Below are 13,229 nucleotides of genomic sequence, written 5' to 3'. Positions count from 1 at the left end.
ATTTATATAGCCCAAAATCACAGTCTGAGACAGCTTCACAGTTCACTTCACTTCACTTTAATGGCCACATGACAAGAATTGGTGGAATTTGTTTTTAGTACAGCATGGGAAAAAGACTCAGTGCACAGTGCTGCAGCATAACATATAAGCAGACATATCACACAGTCGATACCGTACATTACTCTCTGTTCTTAGACCCTAAGCCTGCATAAGAAAATTGGGGGGAAAGGGGGAAGCCTCGGCTGTAAGTTCAGAGAAAGAAACAGCAGAAGAAGACATATTACAAACAAGCCAATGAGGTAAAATTGAAAAGTCTAGGTTATGCTATGTCTGTGTTTGCAATAATCCCTCATTCTGCAGGAAAAACGTGTGAGCACAACTGCAGTAGGTCAGTAGGAATAAGTTGAACCAGAAGGCTGGTTTGTATTCTCCATGGATGTATTAAGAGAGCTGGATACAACATGTCAAGTCAGCCTTGCATCCAAATTTCCCAGCTAAAAATATCTGCTTGGACACCTTGAACCTCAAAGACAGATCAGTCATTCATCTTTTAATCACGAGTTTGTAAAACATGAAGTTTTGACAGTTGTAAGACCTTCCTAAAGCCTATTAAACCTAGCTGTTTATGTGTTTGTCATCATCTCAATATGAAGTCTCTGAGACGAGCCAACAGATTAAGAGTAGGAGAAACTAATGTGCATGTGAGGTGGGCTGCACAACACAAGCAAACCAAAAACAGAAATGGCAGCTTTCATTGGAATGAATGTGCATTGAGTTATCATTATACAACGTATATTCACGGTGAACATGAAAGGATGGTTTCAATGGATGATTATCTGGTTGCTCATGTCTTACCCCCTTTCACTTCTTTTTATTGATGTCACCATGTTTCCAGATCTCAGCAATTACAAAATGACACAATAATTCTTTAAAGACTTAACTCATCTTTCTTGCTGTCTGTGATGTTCTTCCTCAGTCTGCAGCTTGACTTTACTGGGTAACGCATCAGTAGTCATCTCAGCTCGGTCTGTAATATTTCACTGTGTACTTGGGGGAAAAACCTCATTGTACAATGTAACTGTTGGGCGGTGAACAGGACAAGAACTCTGAGCTAAAGCAGAGCAGTGTTGTCGGTCTGATTTCATATGACTGACGCACAGGTAAGAGGAAACAGACAGAGGTCACATAGAGGTCAAGAGGGAGCAGAAGAGCTGTCCTACGGAGTGTGTGTGTGTGAAAGAGACGGAGGCAGAGGATAGATTGGGTACAAATTGAATCCTTTCCAATTGGGAAGCTGTTGTCTGTTCATCACCTCAAAAATACACACACACCTGCCTCCCACACACTGTGAGGGTGAGACAGGTGTTAAACACGACAGGGGAAACAGATTCCACCCTCTACTCAGTACGCATACCCAGCCCTTATGTTCTCTCTTCCTTGTCTTTAAGGCACTATCCTCATCCCCCTCTTCTCTCTTTCTTCATCCTCCAGATTCATCTGTACATGCTACTGATATTTTGTGGCAGATGCTACTTGCACCTGGAGTGGATAGCCAATGTGGCTATTCACACCGGGGTTTTTTGGCTCTTCTGGACCACTTCAATGAGTCATAAGAGTGAAGTCTAATTTAACCCAAATCCAAACCATGACCTGTTCCTTAACCTAAACAAGTAGTTTTGTAGCCTAAACTTGACCAAAAAATGAATATAATAAAAAACAAACAAAAAAAAAAAACAAAAACAAGATAAGTCAAGTAAGTCTAACAATAAGTATGCCAGCTTTTGCTACCCACAGGAGTCAAACCCCAGTCTCCTGAGGGGAAAGTTGTGTGCTTGACTCATGCTTCCACTACAACCTATGTGGACTTTGTCGCTCTTTATACTCTCTTGCCAAACTTCCTAAAGCCATTCCGCTATCCCGTTAAACAGGCGCCCGATGGCAGCAGACACCACCCAGCATAGCAACAATTTATGCCATCCTGTACACTGTTTTTTAATGGTGCAAAAAACAAGGCGCTTAGGGAACCATTGGGTGTTCCATACAGGTGCAAGTTGCTGTGTGACTATTTTCACCCAGGTGCAAACAGACAATCCATAGTTTTTTTCTCCACAGATGTTTCACATGGGAATCGAACACTGCTATCCTGTGACATATTCCTGTGTTATGTTGACCTATCAGTCCAACCCAACCTCCTCCTGATGTGAAATTTGTCGCTCTATATACTACATTGTCACGCTAACAACAAAACATAACTATGGGTCACAATAACCTGCTGCACAAACGACCAATGGGCTCATTTTTTACAGGAGGACAGTCTCTCTCAAAAATGCTGTGGATCATTGCATTTCCAGGATTTCCAGGCAGATGTATCATGTGAAACTCTGCTCTGTTGCTTCTCACACCCACACAGATTTATTGTTTTTTTCTGTGAGATGAAAAAAGAAAACACCATTTATAGCTGATAATGTTTTTTTTCTGTAATCTCTCTCTTTCTCTAATGTGTCTTTTATTGCACCAGTACAGAACAAAGCCCTCAGGCGCTGTACACACACACATATAACCCCTCTTCTACCTCACACACAAACACACATACAGGCCACATACTGAAACATAACATTGTATGTTTGGCTTAATATTATTATCAGATCGCACAATATGTAAGATACACAAACATGCCGCTGCACGTACACATAGTCATATGCACATATTGTACATATACACACACAGGCTCTACACTTATGAAGTCATGAGCTAACTGTGTCAGGGAGGCACAAATTCTGTGTCGTTTGTCAGTTCACTGACAGTTGCTCACACAGAACAATAACTGCTTGTGTGTTTTTCACTGGTTTTTATGAGCGGGAATCTGTATTTTAGTGTTAGCCCTCGGCTACAGAGCGGGCAGACAGATGAAGGAGAAACAGAGACAGAAAGTGGAGGAGACAGAGAAACCAGACGTTGCAAATAAGGGAAGAGAAAATGGCTATGTGTGGTGTGTATGTGTGTGTGTGTGTGTGTGTGTGTGTATACCCTGTTGCCAGTGCTATTAAAGTTGTATTGCATGGGGCTTTTAGAACATCGACCATCAGCCAAGCAACTTTAGCTAATAATTTTTTAAAAACCTCTGTGCTTTGTGCATGTCAGGGCTCCTTCCCAACGTGTGTGGGTGTGTGTGTGTGTAGGCAGAGTAATAGTTGGGATTGCCATCCTGTATTTGTATACAACCTTTTGTCATATCTTCTAGAGACACACGCATGCACACATGAGCCCATTTCAGATATGTACTGCTGTGTGCAAGTGCTCTGTTAATTTTGCATTTCATTGTGTTTGAAAAGGAGCCAGAGTTTTTATGTAAAAGTTGGCCTACTGAGAACCAACGAATATTTCATCACATCTTACACAATTCTGAATGAAAGTAGTCACACTGGCAGTTCAGTCAGACACACTTCTGTTAAGTAACTGAACAATTTCGGTAAATTTATGCAGCTCCATAGATTTCATACAGTACCATCGAGGGAATTCCTAAAGAGTCTTAGTAGCAACAAGGATTCCACCGAACTAATCTCCCTTAATAAAGATACATGACTATTGTCTTTGTTGCTCTACTCAACAACACCAAAAAGTGCATGAGAGGGAGATTCAGGTGGAGGAGGGAGCTGCAGCAACAAACTGTATTCATATGAGCACATTAGTAGAGTAATAGTGAGAAGTATGAGGTTATAACACCTCCATGAATATCAATATAGCAAGGGACTGTTAAGCATGATGGCAATCAGTTATTACACATGCAGCTTTGTTGCTCTGCTTCAGCTAATGCTATGCTTTATTTATATGCCATAACTACTGTCTTTCCTCAACCTTAACCAAGTGCTTCTGGTTGCCGAATTGTAACCACATCTTAACAATAGTTTATTTGCTTTAATCGATATACTTCCTTGACCTGCCTGGTCATTCTCAATCCCTGTAGAAAAGCAAGGATTTTGAAAAGAAATGGGAATGACGACATAAAAAAATGTTGACGTTCTTGTCCTTCCACATGTCATATTTTTGTTCTGTTCAGAGCATTAAACCCGATAAGCATTTTGAAGCCTGTCTCTGGTATATTTCTAAGGCTTGTCAGGGTGGATAGTGCTAAGTCATGACAAGACCACAGTGACCACAATAGCTTCATGTGTTGTGTGATGGTTTCAGCGATAAATACAGTGTATCCCTGACTGCAAATGCTATGCTGATGTATAAACTCACAAAGCAGCAGGAACAGCAAAAATGACCAGGCCAGTTATGCTTGAATGAACGAACATTGCTTGTTCCCTGCCCATGTTAATAACGACAAATATACATTATTTCCAATATGTACACATTCATGCTATATATTCCAAAGTAGATGTATTCAAACACACAGATGCAAGCTCTCCACTTTTTTCCTCAAGGTGACTCTGCCCAACAACGAGCAACCAATGCTTTTTCTTTGAGATAAAGAGGAAGACAAAAGAGAGAGAAGAGAGGAGGAAAAGAGAAGTGAGAGATTAAGAGAGAGGCATAGAAAGAGAGAGAGAGAGAGAGAGAGAGAGAGAGGGAGAGCAGGGAGTGCATGCGGCAAAACAGAGGACAGACTGAAGTCATTCAAGCTTTTCTTCCCCCTGAATAATCCCAGTTTTGTCCAAATTTAGTTGGAGGAGATTGTGGAACATCCAGTCCTTGACATCAGCCAGAAAGTCATGTAACAGCACCAACTTATACTGAGACTGAATCCCTCTGACATTATTCCTGTACATGCTTCTCTCTGCAGGTCTCGTTCTCTCTTTTCACGCTATTCTCTTTTCCTGTTTCTTTCACTCCTGCATATTGTCTCCCTGTTTCTGTCAATAGGTGTGTTTCCATCCACCTGTTTTTATGTTTTGCATACTGGTAGTAGATGCACATTCAGTCACATTTTCTTTTGTAGATTTTCTCTTTGGTTGAAATTTGGGCTACATTTGGATAGATTTAATTTTATGTTTATATCCCAGCCAGTTTGTCTCGTAGGGGATCAAATGGCCCTTTAGCACTTTTCTTAGAGGTCATTGCTCAACCCAAGGGGGACAATGAAAACTGTGCATCCAGTGAGTGCTACAAAGTAATATTAAACTTAAGGGGAGAGAACATGAGAATTTTTAGTAAATTAGGCTCTTTGGCTGCAGCTAAAGCTACGCTAAGTTTAAAATTTCACAGACTGATAGAACAAGCTGGTACTTTGAATGTCCAAGGTCCCAATCAAGGTGATGAATATTAATGTGACGTATTTAAAGTATAACTGAGGGATTCCAACTGTTCTTTACTATCCGCTAGCATCAGCAGTTGGTAACTGCTGTGTAGCTACAACTGATGGGGCTGGTAAATGACATGCACAGACAGCTAATGCCAGATTTGTTTATTGATCAACATACTCATAACTCTCTGGGTCTTCCCCTGCTAACAGTATTGACCCTTCTCTTGATTTTATGAGGAGAATTGAACCCGGGGAGGTTGCAGGACTTTTGTCGCAACAGTCCCCGCTGGATCAACCCTGTATCTGCACTCTTATAAAACCTCAAACTTCATTCTCACATAAACTGAAACATTATAGAAATCACTGTAGTACCAGCAATTTAATGCACAAAGAAATTTATTTCAGTATGTTAAAGTCTCGCCAGAGTGGACGGTGGTACAAGGCAGGACTTTGCTAAAAACTGTCCAGGTGTTAGATGCACACTACTATCTCCTCCTCCTCCTCCTCCTCTTCGTCCAAATTGAAAAACGGCAGGGCATCACGAGGGTAAGCATACTCAGCCATGTTGGGGAGTCCGAACACGACACAGCAGCTCAGGGCGCTGCGAAAGATCTCCATGTCACAGGCTGCAGACCACACATCTGTTGTCGCGTCATAGTATTCAACATTATCAGTGGTGGTGGAGCCATTGAAACCGCCAACAGCAAAGAGCCGGTCATCGATCACTTCAAGGCCAAAGTTGCTGCGTGGGGTGATCATGGAGGACACTATGTGCCAAGTGTTGGTCTGGGGGTTGTAGGCCTCAGCACTGCGCAGACGAGAGTTGCCATCAAATCCACCAACCTGTGAGAGGAAAAGTAGAGTATTGGGTTTAGTGTTTAAATGGAGATGGAACCGGTTTCTCAGCACCCAGGTGTCCTTTGATTAGTACATTTACAAAGTTCTGTTTTATTATCTCTCCTCCTTAAGAAGCCACTTATAACGCCAGAGCGACTAATGGGTCTTTGAAGGCTCAAAGTAGATATATACTTTCAGCATTGCTAGCAACATGGCTCAGCGGATGGCAGTGTATCTGTTGGGTTGTCCACCACTTTGCTAATTCCATGAAATTCAGCACATACAGGCGATCCTCTGACATTTCTTCTAATGTTAACAGCAGGTCAGAGTTTTGACTTATGCAAAGAACACAATGATGGCTGACGCCCTTGGCAAGCAACCATCACCACTGCTCACTCCCGGTAAGAAACCACATTTGATGGCAGAGAAAACTTGCAAATAGCCCCTTTAAACTAGGATGGAAAACACAGTAAACATTATATCTGCTAAACATTAGCACAATAGCATGCTAATATTTAACAGGTATAATATCAGTGTGCACATGTTAGCCTGCTGACGCTAGCATTTAGCTCAATGCACTACGCTGTGCTTAAGTGTGGCCTTACAGAGCTGCTTGCATGGTTGTAGACTCTTGCGGAATAAATCTGCTAGTTATTGATATAGTCTTTGTGTACATTTGTTTTCTTCAAGTACATAAAACAGTAACTTCACTACTCAGTTAAATTCATAGGTAAAGTCAGACGCACCACATTAAGTCAGTGTAACCGGCTTACAACAACTGCTGACCAAATCTCTTCACATTGTTCGTGTGATATGTGATTGTGAGCAGTGTCTCATGTACTTACTGCATAGACATGGTCTGCATATGCAATAACTCCAATTCCACTGCGCCGGCTGTTCATGGGGGTGATCAGTGTCCACTGGTTGGTCTCTGGATTATAATATTCAGCCGTGTGTAGGCATTCATTCCCATTGAAACCACCACAAATGTAAACCTGAAGAGAAAGAGGGGGCAGTAAGTTAGCTAGCACTTTTCTTAGTTTTAACAGGTGACTGTGTTCCTTGTAATAATTCAGAGATATTTCGACACTTGTAAGATAATTATTGAATTACAGCCGAGAACCAACAGAAACATCTCGTGAACCAGTCTAATCAAAAAATAAATTGGACCGATAAATTAGATGACCAGTATCATCTGCCGAGGTTACCACTATGTTGACTGATAAGTTAATAATTAATAGCAGTATGGAAGTGGAAAAGACACGTTTGAGGTAATTTAGAAACACCATAGTTTGTTAGAGAACACTTTTATTTTTTAATTGTTTTTTTCAAAAATGTTTGCAAAAATAGTTTATGGGGCCTCTGGCATATCTTGTTTGTATAAACATGTAGAAAATCAATTGAGCAATGTTCCAGTTTCATACTACCCTCTGTTACTAAAATTTATTTCCACATGCTCTCTCATGCTCTTCACCTACCTTGTCATTGAGTGTCGTGCAGCTGGCGTCGCTCCTCTGCTCATTCATGGCTGCAATAAGACTCCACTGGTTGGTTTCAGGCTTGTAGCGCTCTGCAGCGCTGAGTCGACTATGCCCATCATAGCCTCCCAAGGCGTAGATGCAACCATTCAGCACTGTTACGCTCACATAGCAGCGGCGGTAGTACATGGGTGCCACCTCATGCCAGGTGCGTGTGCTCAGGTCAAACCTGCGCACGCTGTTGAAATGCTCCACCCTGTCAAAGCCACCTACACAGTAGACATACCCACTGAGGAAAGCAGCGCCATGATAGGCACGAGGACGCTCCAGATTGTTTGTCACGTTGATCCAGCGGTCAGCAATGACATCATACGCCTCAATGCCATTAGTTGGATCGCCGCCACTCCAGCCTCCGATGGCCAACAGGACGGCATTAGGAAGACGGGGACGGGCGATAGGGCTGCAGAGGCCAGACACTGAAGGCCTGTTTGTGATGATGTGATACAAGGTTTGGATGGCATTGTGGGTTATTTGCAGGCACTCAGTGCTGTTCCTCACTAGCGCATTGGACAACACATGGATCCTGACGTACTCTGCACTTGTCAGGGCCAGACGAACCTACACAGGCAAAAGAGGACAGAATCTATCTGACTGAGACATAAGGGACTGCAGTATTTACTGTAAAGTGTACTGTAAACTGTCCAGACTGTGCTGATGTTCTCCATCTTGACATTTTCTGAATTTTTTTTAGCCATTTGTTCTTCCTACCAAAGTCTGACAAAGGCCATATTTCAATACTTTGTCCTACCTATGCTTTAATTAAAAATGAAGCTGATAATTTGCTAAAAAAGGCTGGGCACTGTAGTTTTTTAGCAAATTTTACTCAAACAGGACTGGTTCATTTGTTGGGGACTATTTTCACAGGTGGATTAATACACATCTGGTGTTTTAGTGAGTATTTGCAACAGCAAGACAGTGTACGTGTCCATGTTCACAGGGCAAGTAAGTGATATCAGTCTTTAGCTTCACAGGCAGCACTTGTTAGCAGGATAATTTATTGTTGGGTTTGGTCTTTTCATGGGATTTGATGACAGTAAGAACCATACAGAACCTTTTAAGAGGACCAGTATGCATTGTTTTAACATTCAAAAACATTGCTCAGGAACAATGTTTACTGGTCTGGTAAATCTTTCTCTCCTGTCTATGTAGTAGGTTTTTCACTGTTTATGATATACAAGGTCCGGTGGCAGTCTCATCTTATTTCTTCACAACACATGGGTGCGTGTAGCAATGATGATGCACGATGTCAGTCATCAGAAGTGTTCAGTCAAAGAGTTACCTGTCTGCCAGTATGACTTCAAGCTTACAGCTCATAGTGCATATTTAATAATTCAGTCTTAACATAAACTGGACCAGAACTAAAGGCAACAATGTATAATTTGTTTTTCCTAGGTCCTTCCCAAATGAATCAAGCTCCAGGTGTTAGAGCATTATGCTGAAGCAGGATAAGCAGCATAACACCATCAGCTAAAATTTGAGGATGTAAATCATGACCTAATCTAGCGATAGAAAGTTATTGTACCGTAGAAAAAAGCACATCGATGTGTCCTTCTCGTTCTTCAGGTACGTGGGCGATCCAGCGAAGGATGGCCTCATACACAGTAGTTTCCTTTCTCACATTGAGGTCATCTCTACCAAGCATTTCAGTGAGTTCCTCTACAGAGAGCTGCAGGAACTCTTCAAAGGGAACAACCTCCTCAAAGTGTTCAATGACATAGCGGTAGGCCTTCTGCTGCAGCTCAGGGCTGATGCAGGTATTTGTAAACTGCCAGATGCCGATGCAGTTCTCTGGGCAGAGCTGCTCACCGATGAAGTTGGAGCAGATTTGTACAACGTCCATTACATTGAGCAGATCAGCTGCTAGCATCAGGTCCTGTGCGTTGTCTTGTGTCACAGAAACTGAGCCGTTGTATGCGAACTCAACGATGAGCTGCATCATGTGAGGAGTCATCCCGGATATGTTGAAGACCTTGCTGTCTGTGGTCGACCAACGAGTGAAGAGAGCTCTGAGGGTCAGGATGGAGACCCAGCAGAAGAGTGAAAATTAATATTCAACATTTTCACACTGACAATATTAATATAAACTCCTTTTAACACATCTCATGTAGAAGTGACAAAGTGAAAAGGAAAATTCAGAGAGGAAACAGCTGTGAGAATGACTGTGATAGAGTATTTCTCAGTGTATGCAAAGCTTTAACGCTAATGAACCCTGCTCACTGTAGGCTCCTAGGGCACAAATATTATAATAGTCTGGACACATTTATGGTCTTAAATCAATTGATAGACATCTGAAATAAAAACAATGGATTTTCTCTTTTCTATCTGAAGAATAGCACTATTTGTAATACTGTGTGGTAATAGCCTAGTCCACACTGATTCACAAATATTTAATATTGGACTTCTTGAATTTTTGTTTTCTTTTGTGATCTCTCTGGAAATGTTTCACCACCATTCACAATTTACTTGAGGTTTTTTCAGCTGTGAGCAGCCTCTCCATTTACTTCATAAAGCTAATTTAAAGTTAAAAAAATAATCTGTACTCAGAGTAAAACACCCCAACATTGTAGAAGTTGTGGCAGTTCATCTAAATCATTATCTGTGACTCCTGACTGTGTGGAGACAGACAGCGAAACTGCATCTTTGGTAAACTTTTGAAACAGCCCTAAATATATTTTGAAGTTTCTGATTTATTTCATTTTTCTTGTTCATCAGGTCTTTAATAGCTTCTCTTGCTTCATATAGTTCTGTGTGGCAAACCTGTTTTATTAGAAATGCTCTACAAATCAATGTAACTGTTGATATTGAGTTGTTGAGACTCAGATCAATAACTGAGACAAAACTAAGTGCTTAGTTAAGGGATATGCTTTTGTCTGCTTCCCTCTGAGATCAGATAACCAACTCACCGGAAGTAACGGCTGCAGTTACAGAGGATGATCTTGTGGACTGGAAATTCGACATCCTCAACTTTGATGACTGCATCACAAAAGGTTCTCTGCAGGCGGAGCTCATTATACACAGAGTTTGAGTTATGTGAGGACCTGCCTTGGTCACTCATCTTGATTTTTTTAAACATGAGAACCTTTTCTCAGGTTTGTGGCAGTCTGCTTGTCTCTGGAGTCTCACCACGTTTGTTCAGTGAACAGAGAACTGTGAACACACTCTCACATCACTGTGGGACTCTAGAATTGAATGTTATTACATCATAATGACAAATGAACTGACATCAGCAACTACTTGAACCTATGGACAATTATATTTTCTTATGCATTATTTTCTTACTATAATCTTGTCTTTCTGTAATGTACATCAGTCTAACAGTAGGTAAATGATATAAACTGGGCTCTTAAGAATTCCACATACAGTTTTGGGCATATTACATATTTTGTTGATTTATTTACAAAATAATTATGTTACTTTTTATTTCAAGGACTTAACAAAAAAAAAAAAACAACAACAACAAAAAAAAAAAAAAACAACTGCAACAGGGGTGGCCAATCTTTTTTATACAACAGTACTTCTATTTAAAAAGGTCTCATAAAAAAAAGCATTATGAATATGTTGATGTTTTGTATAAATGCTAACTCACATTGGAAACAGTCATTCAGTTCTGTTCTTAAACACACTTCAAGAAGTAATGAATAATATAAACATTGTGAATATTATATGTTTGTGTGAAGCTATATGTAAATATATGTATATATTTTCTCTCCACTGTATTTCCTCTCTCAGTTTATCCCACAGTGGTCCTTTCGAAAAATTAGGGAATGAGCAATACTGCCATGAATTTATTCGACAACATTGCAGTAACAAAATTGAACAGAAACTGATAGTAACAAAGCAAGACATCAGTATTCAGTAAGATTCATTACCTGAAATGGGAGGTAAGCTCATTGTTTCATTAGCATTAAACACAAACTTAAGTTTAGGAAATTGTTAATATTAAGATATGAAAAAGAAGCCATCATCCATTTACTTAAATAAACCGCTCTTACTCACATGCAAAGACAAAATGTGACCATACACATACATGCTTCATGCATCCATGCAGGAAGGCATTCATGTACACACTGACACACAGAGTCAACCACACATTTATTGCCCAAAAATCCACACGCCGTCTGTGTTATTAAACCGCTGCCTTCCTCAAGGGCAAACACAGCAGGTAGCCTGAGATCTAATTAGCTGGTTAGCCTTTGGTTGACTGAGTAAAGACTCCATCCAAAAGAAATCTGAGCTCAGTTCATGACATTTTACTCTGATAAAGAGGAAATATGTGCAGCAATGAACGGTAGAAGAGAGCACTGTGTTGATGAATGGCTGCTACATACGGCTGCTTCTGATTAAACAGTATCTGAGGAGGTGTTCATAACAAAAGAGGCTGTGGAAAAGGATGGCTGTAATCAAACAGATTCCATCAAACTACTTGAACTTATTTACTGAGGTCATTGTGCTTGTCTTCAAATCACTCGCCCGTTAATCTGTCTCGAAGGCAAAACAACTCAGGAGTTGGACGTCAAAATATTTAGACACATGGCATGAGCAGAATATTTAAAGGGGAAATAAGTTTTTCTCTGCCCCAAAAGCAAAAACCGTGACTATAAAAAACTGTTTGCTGGTACAGTTGGTCATCAATACCAATAACTGAAGGATACTTCAATATGTGTGGATTCATGAGTTTCAAAAACTCAATTTCCAAATATGGAATTATATTATTCTCACTTTACTGAAGCCACTTGAATTTTTAATTGCTGAGAGATGGATGATAGAGCAACTTGGGTATGCCTGGCTCATGTCATACCATTGATATTAATAAACTATATTAATGCTATATTAAGATGCTAAACTAAGATGTATGTTGCCATTCTAGTATTTGAATTTATCTTAAAAAAAAAGCACAGCCTCACAGAACCCCTAGCATGGCTATATTTACTTTAAGATATTAAGTCTGGACCAAATATTTTAGCTCATTTATTGACTGATGTTACCATCTATAGAACCATGCCTCATGCATGGCTAGAAATATAGATTGAGGAAATTGCTATAACTGAGTTAAGTTTATCATCACATCTTTAGAGAGAGTAGAGTCACTACAGTCTTTAAAGTAAAAAAAAAAGATGGCGTGATTGTATGAGAAGTCAGAAGGGAGGGGTCAGAAGTAGGCTGAGAAAGAAAGCATCAAGAAGAGTAACAGGGATTGTATACTGGATCACAGACATACAAACACTTGACTGAAAAAAATCTTAACTCTTCATAAACCCACTCTTATAGTTCAAGGAGATCAGGTGCAGATTAAGGTGGGGATTAAGAGCAAGATTCAGCCGGGCCACCAACGGGAGGTCTGAAGCTGGTGTTGGCCAGACCACCAACTGGAAATGAGATGCAGGTGTCAGCTGGTGCACTGATTGGCAAATCTTTCTGCTGATGAAGAGGAGATCTGAGCTGCAGCAGCTCTCACACTATGAAGATGATCTCGACTTCCTCCAAACTTTTCCATTCCTGAGTGCTTCTTTACCCAACAAAGACTGGTCAAAGGTCAGCATACCTCCACCATATGAAGGGACTGTGAGGAAAGCTATGGAGATGAATTATGAATGGCTAGGGAAGACTGA

The 13,229-nt window shown here is 40.6% G+C and overlaps 1 protein-coding gene across 1 annotated transcript; it reads right to left on the bottom strand.

Moving 5' to 3' along the window:
* Positions 1-5,503: 5,503 nt before the first annotated feature.
* LOC139634591 (kelch-like protein 10) lies at positions 5,504-10,873 on the bottom strand. The gene is made up of 5 exons (XM_071501148.1): positions 10,524-10,873; positions 9,143-9,626; positions 7,561-8,178; positions 6,928-7,077; positions 5,504-6,088 (listed from the first exon to the last, which is right to left on the bottom strand). The coding sequence occupies exons 1-5, from the start codon at positions 10,691-10,693 to the stop codon at positions 5,717-5,719; spliced, it is 1,794 nt and encodes a 597-aa protein (XP_071357249.1). The 5' UTR covers positions 10,694-10,873; the 3' UTR covers positions 5,504-5,716.
* Between the last annotated feature and the right edge of the window lie 2,356 nt (positions 10,874-13,229).

This window comes from Trachinotus anak, unplaced genomic scaffold (assembly GCF_046630095.1).
Source record: "Trachinotus anak isolate AG129_WGS33_773 ecotype Australia unplaced genomic scaffold, CSIRO_AGI_Tana_v1 ptg000016l, whole genome shotgun sequence".
Classification (NCBI taxonomy): domain Eukaryota; kingdom Metazoa; phylum Chordata; class Actinopteri; order Carangiformes; family Carangidae; genus Trachinotus; species Trachinotus anak.
Note: the sequence above shows the minus strand (reverse complement) of the source record. Positions and strands in the feature narration are given on the sequence as shown.

Excerpts from the sequence above, each read along its gene's own strand:
- LOC139634591 (XM_071501148.1), bottom strand. The coding sequence starts at position 10,693 with ATGTTTAAAAAAATCAAGATGAGTGACCAAGGCAGGTCCTCACATAAC. Across the intron at positions 8,179-9,142 it reads TCGATGTGCTTTTTTCTACG|GTTCGTCTGGCCCTGACAAG; the intron begins GTACAATAACTT and ends TTGCCTGTGTAG. Across the intron at positions 6,089-6,927 it reads ATGCAGACCATGTCTATGCA|GTTGGTGGATTTGATGGCAA; the intron begins GTAAGTACATGA and ends TTCCTCTCACAG.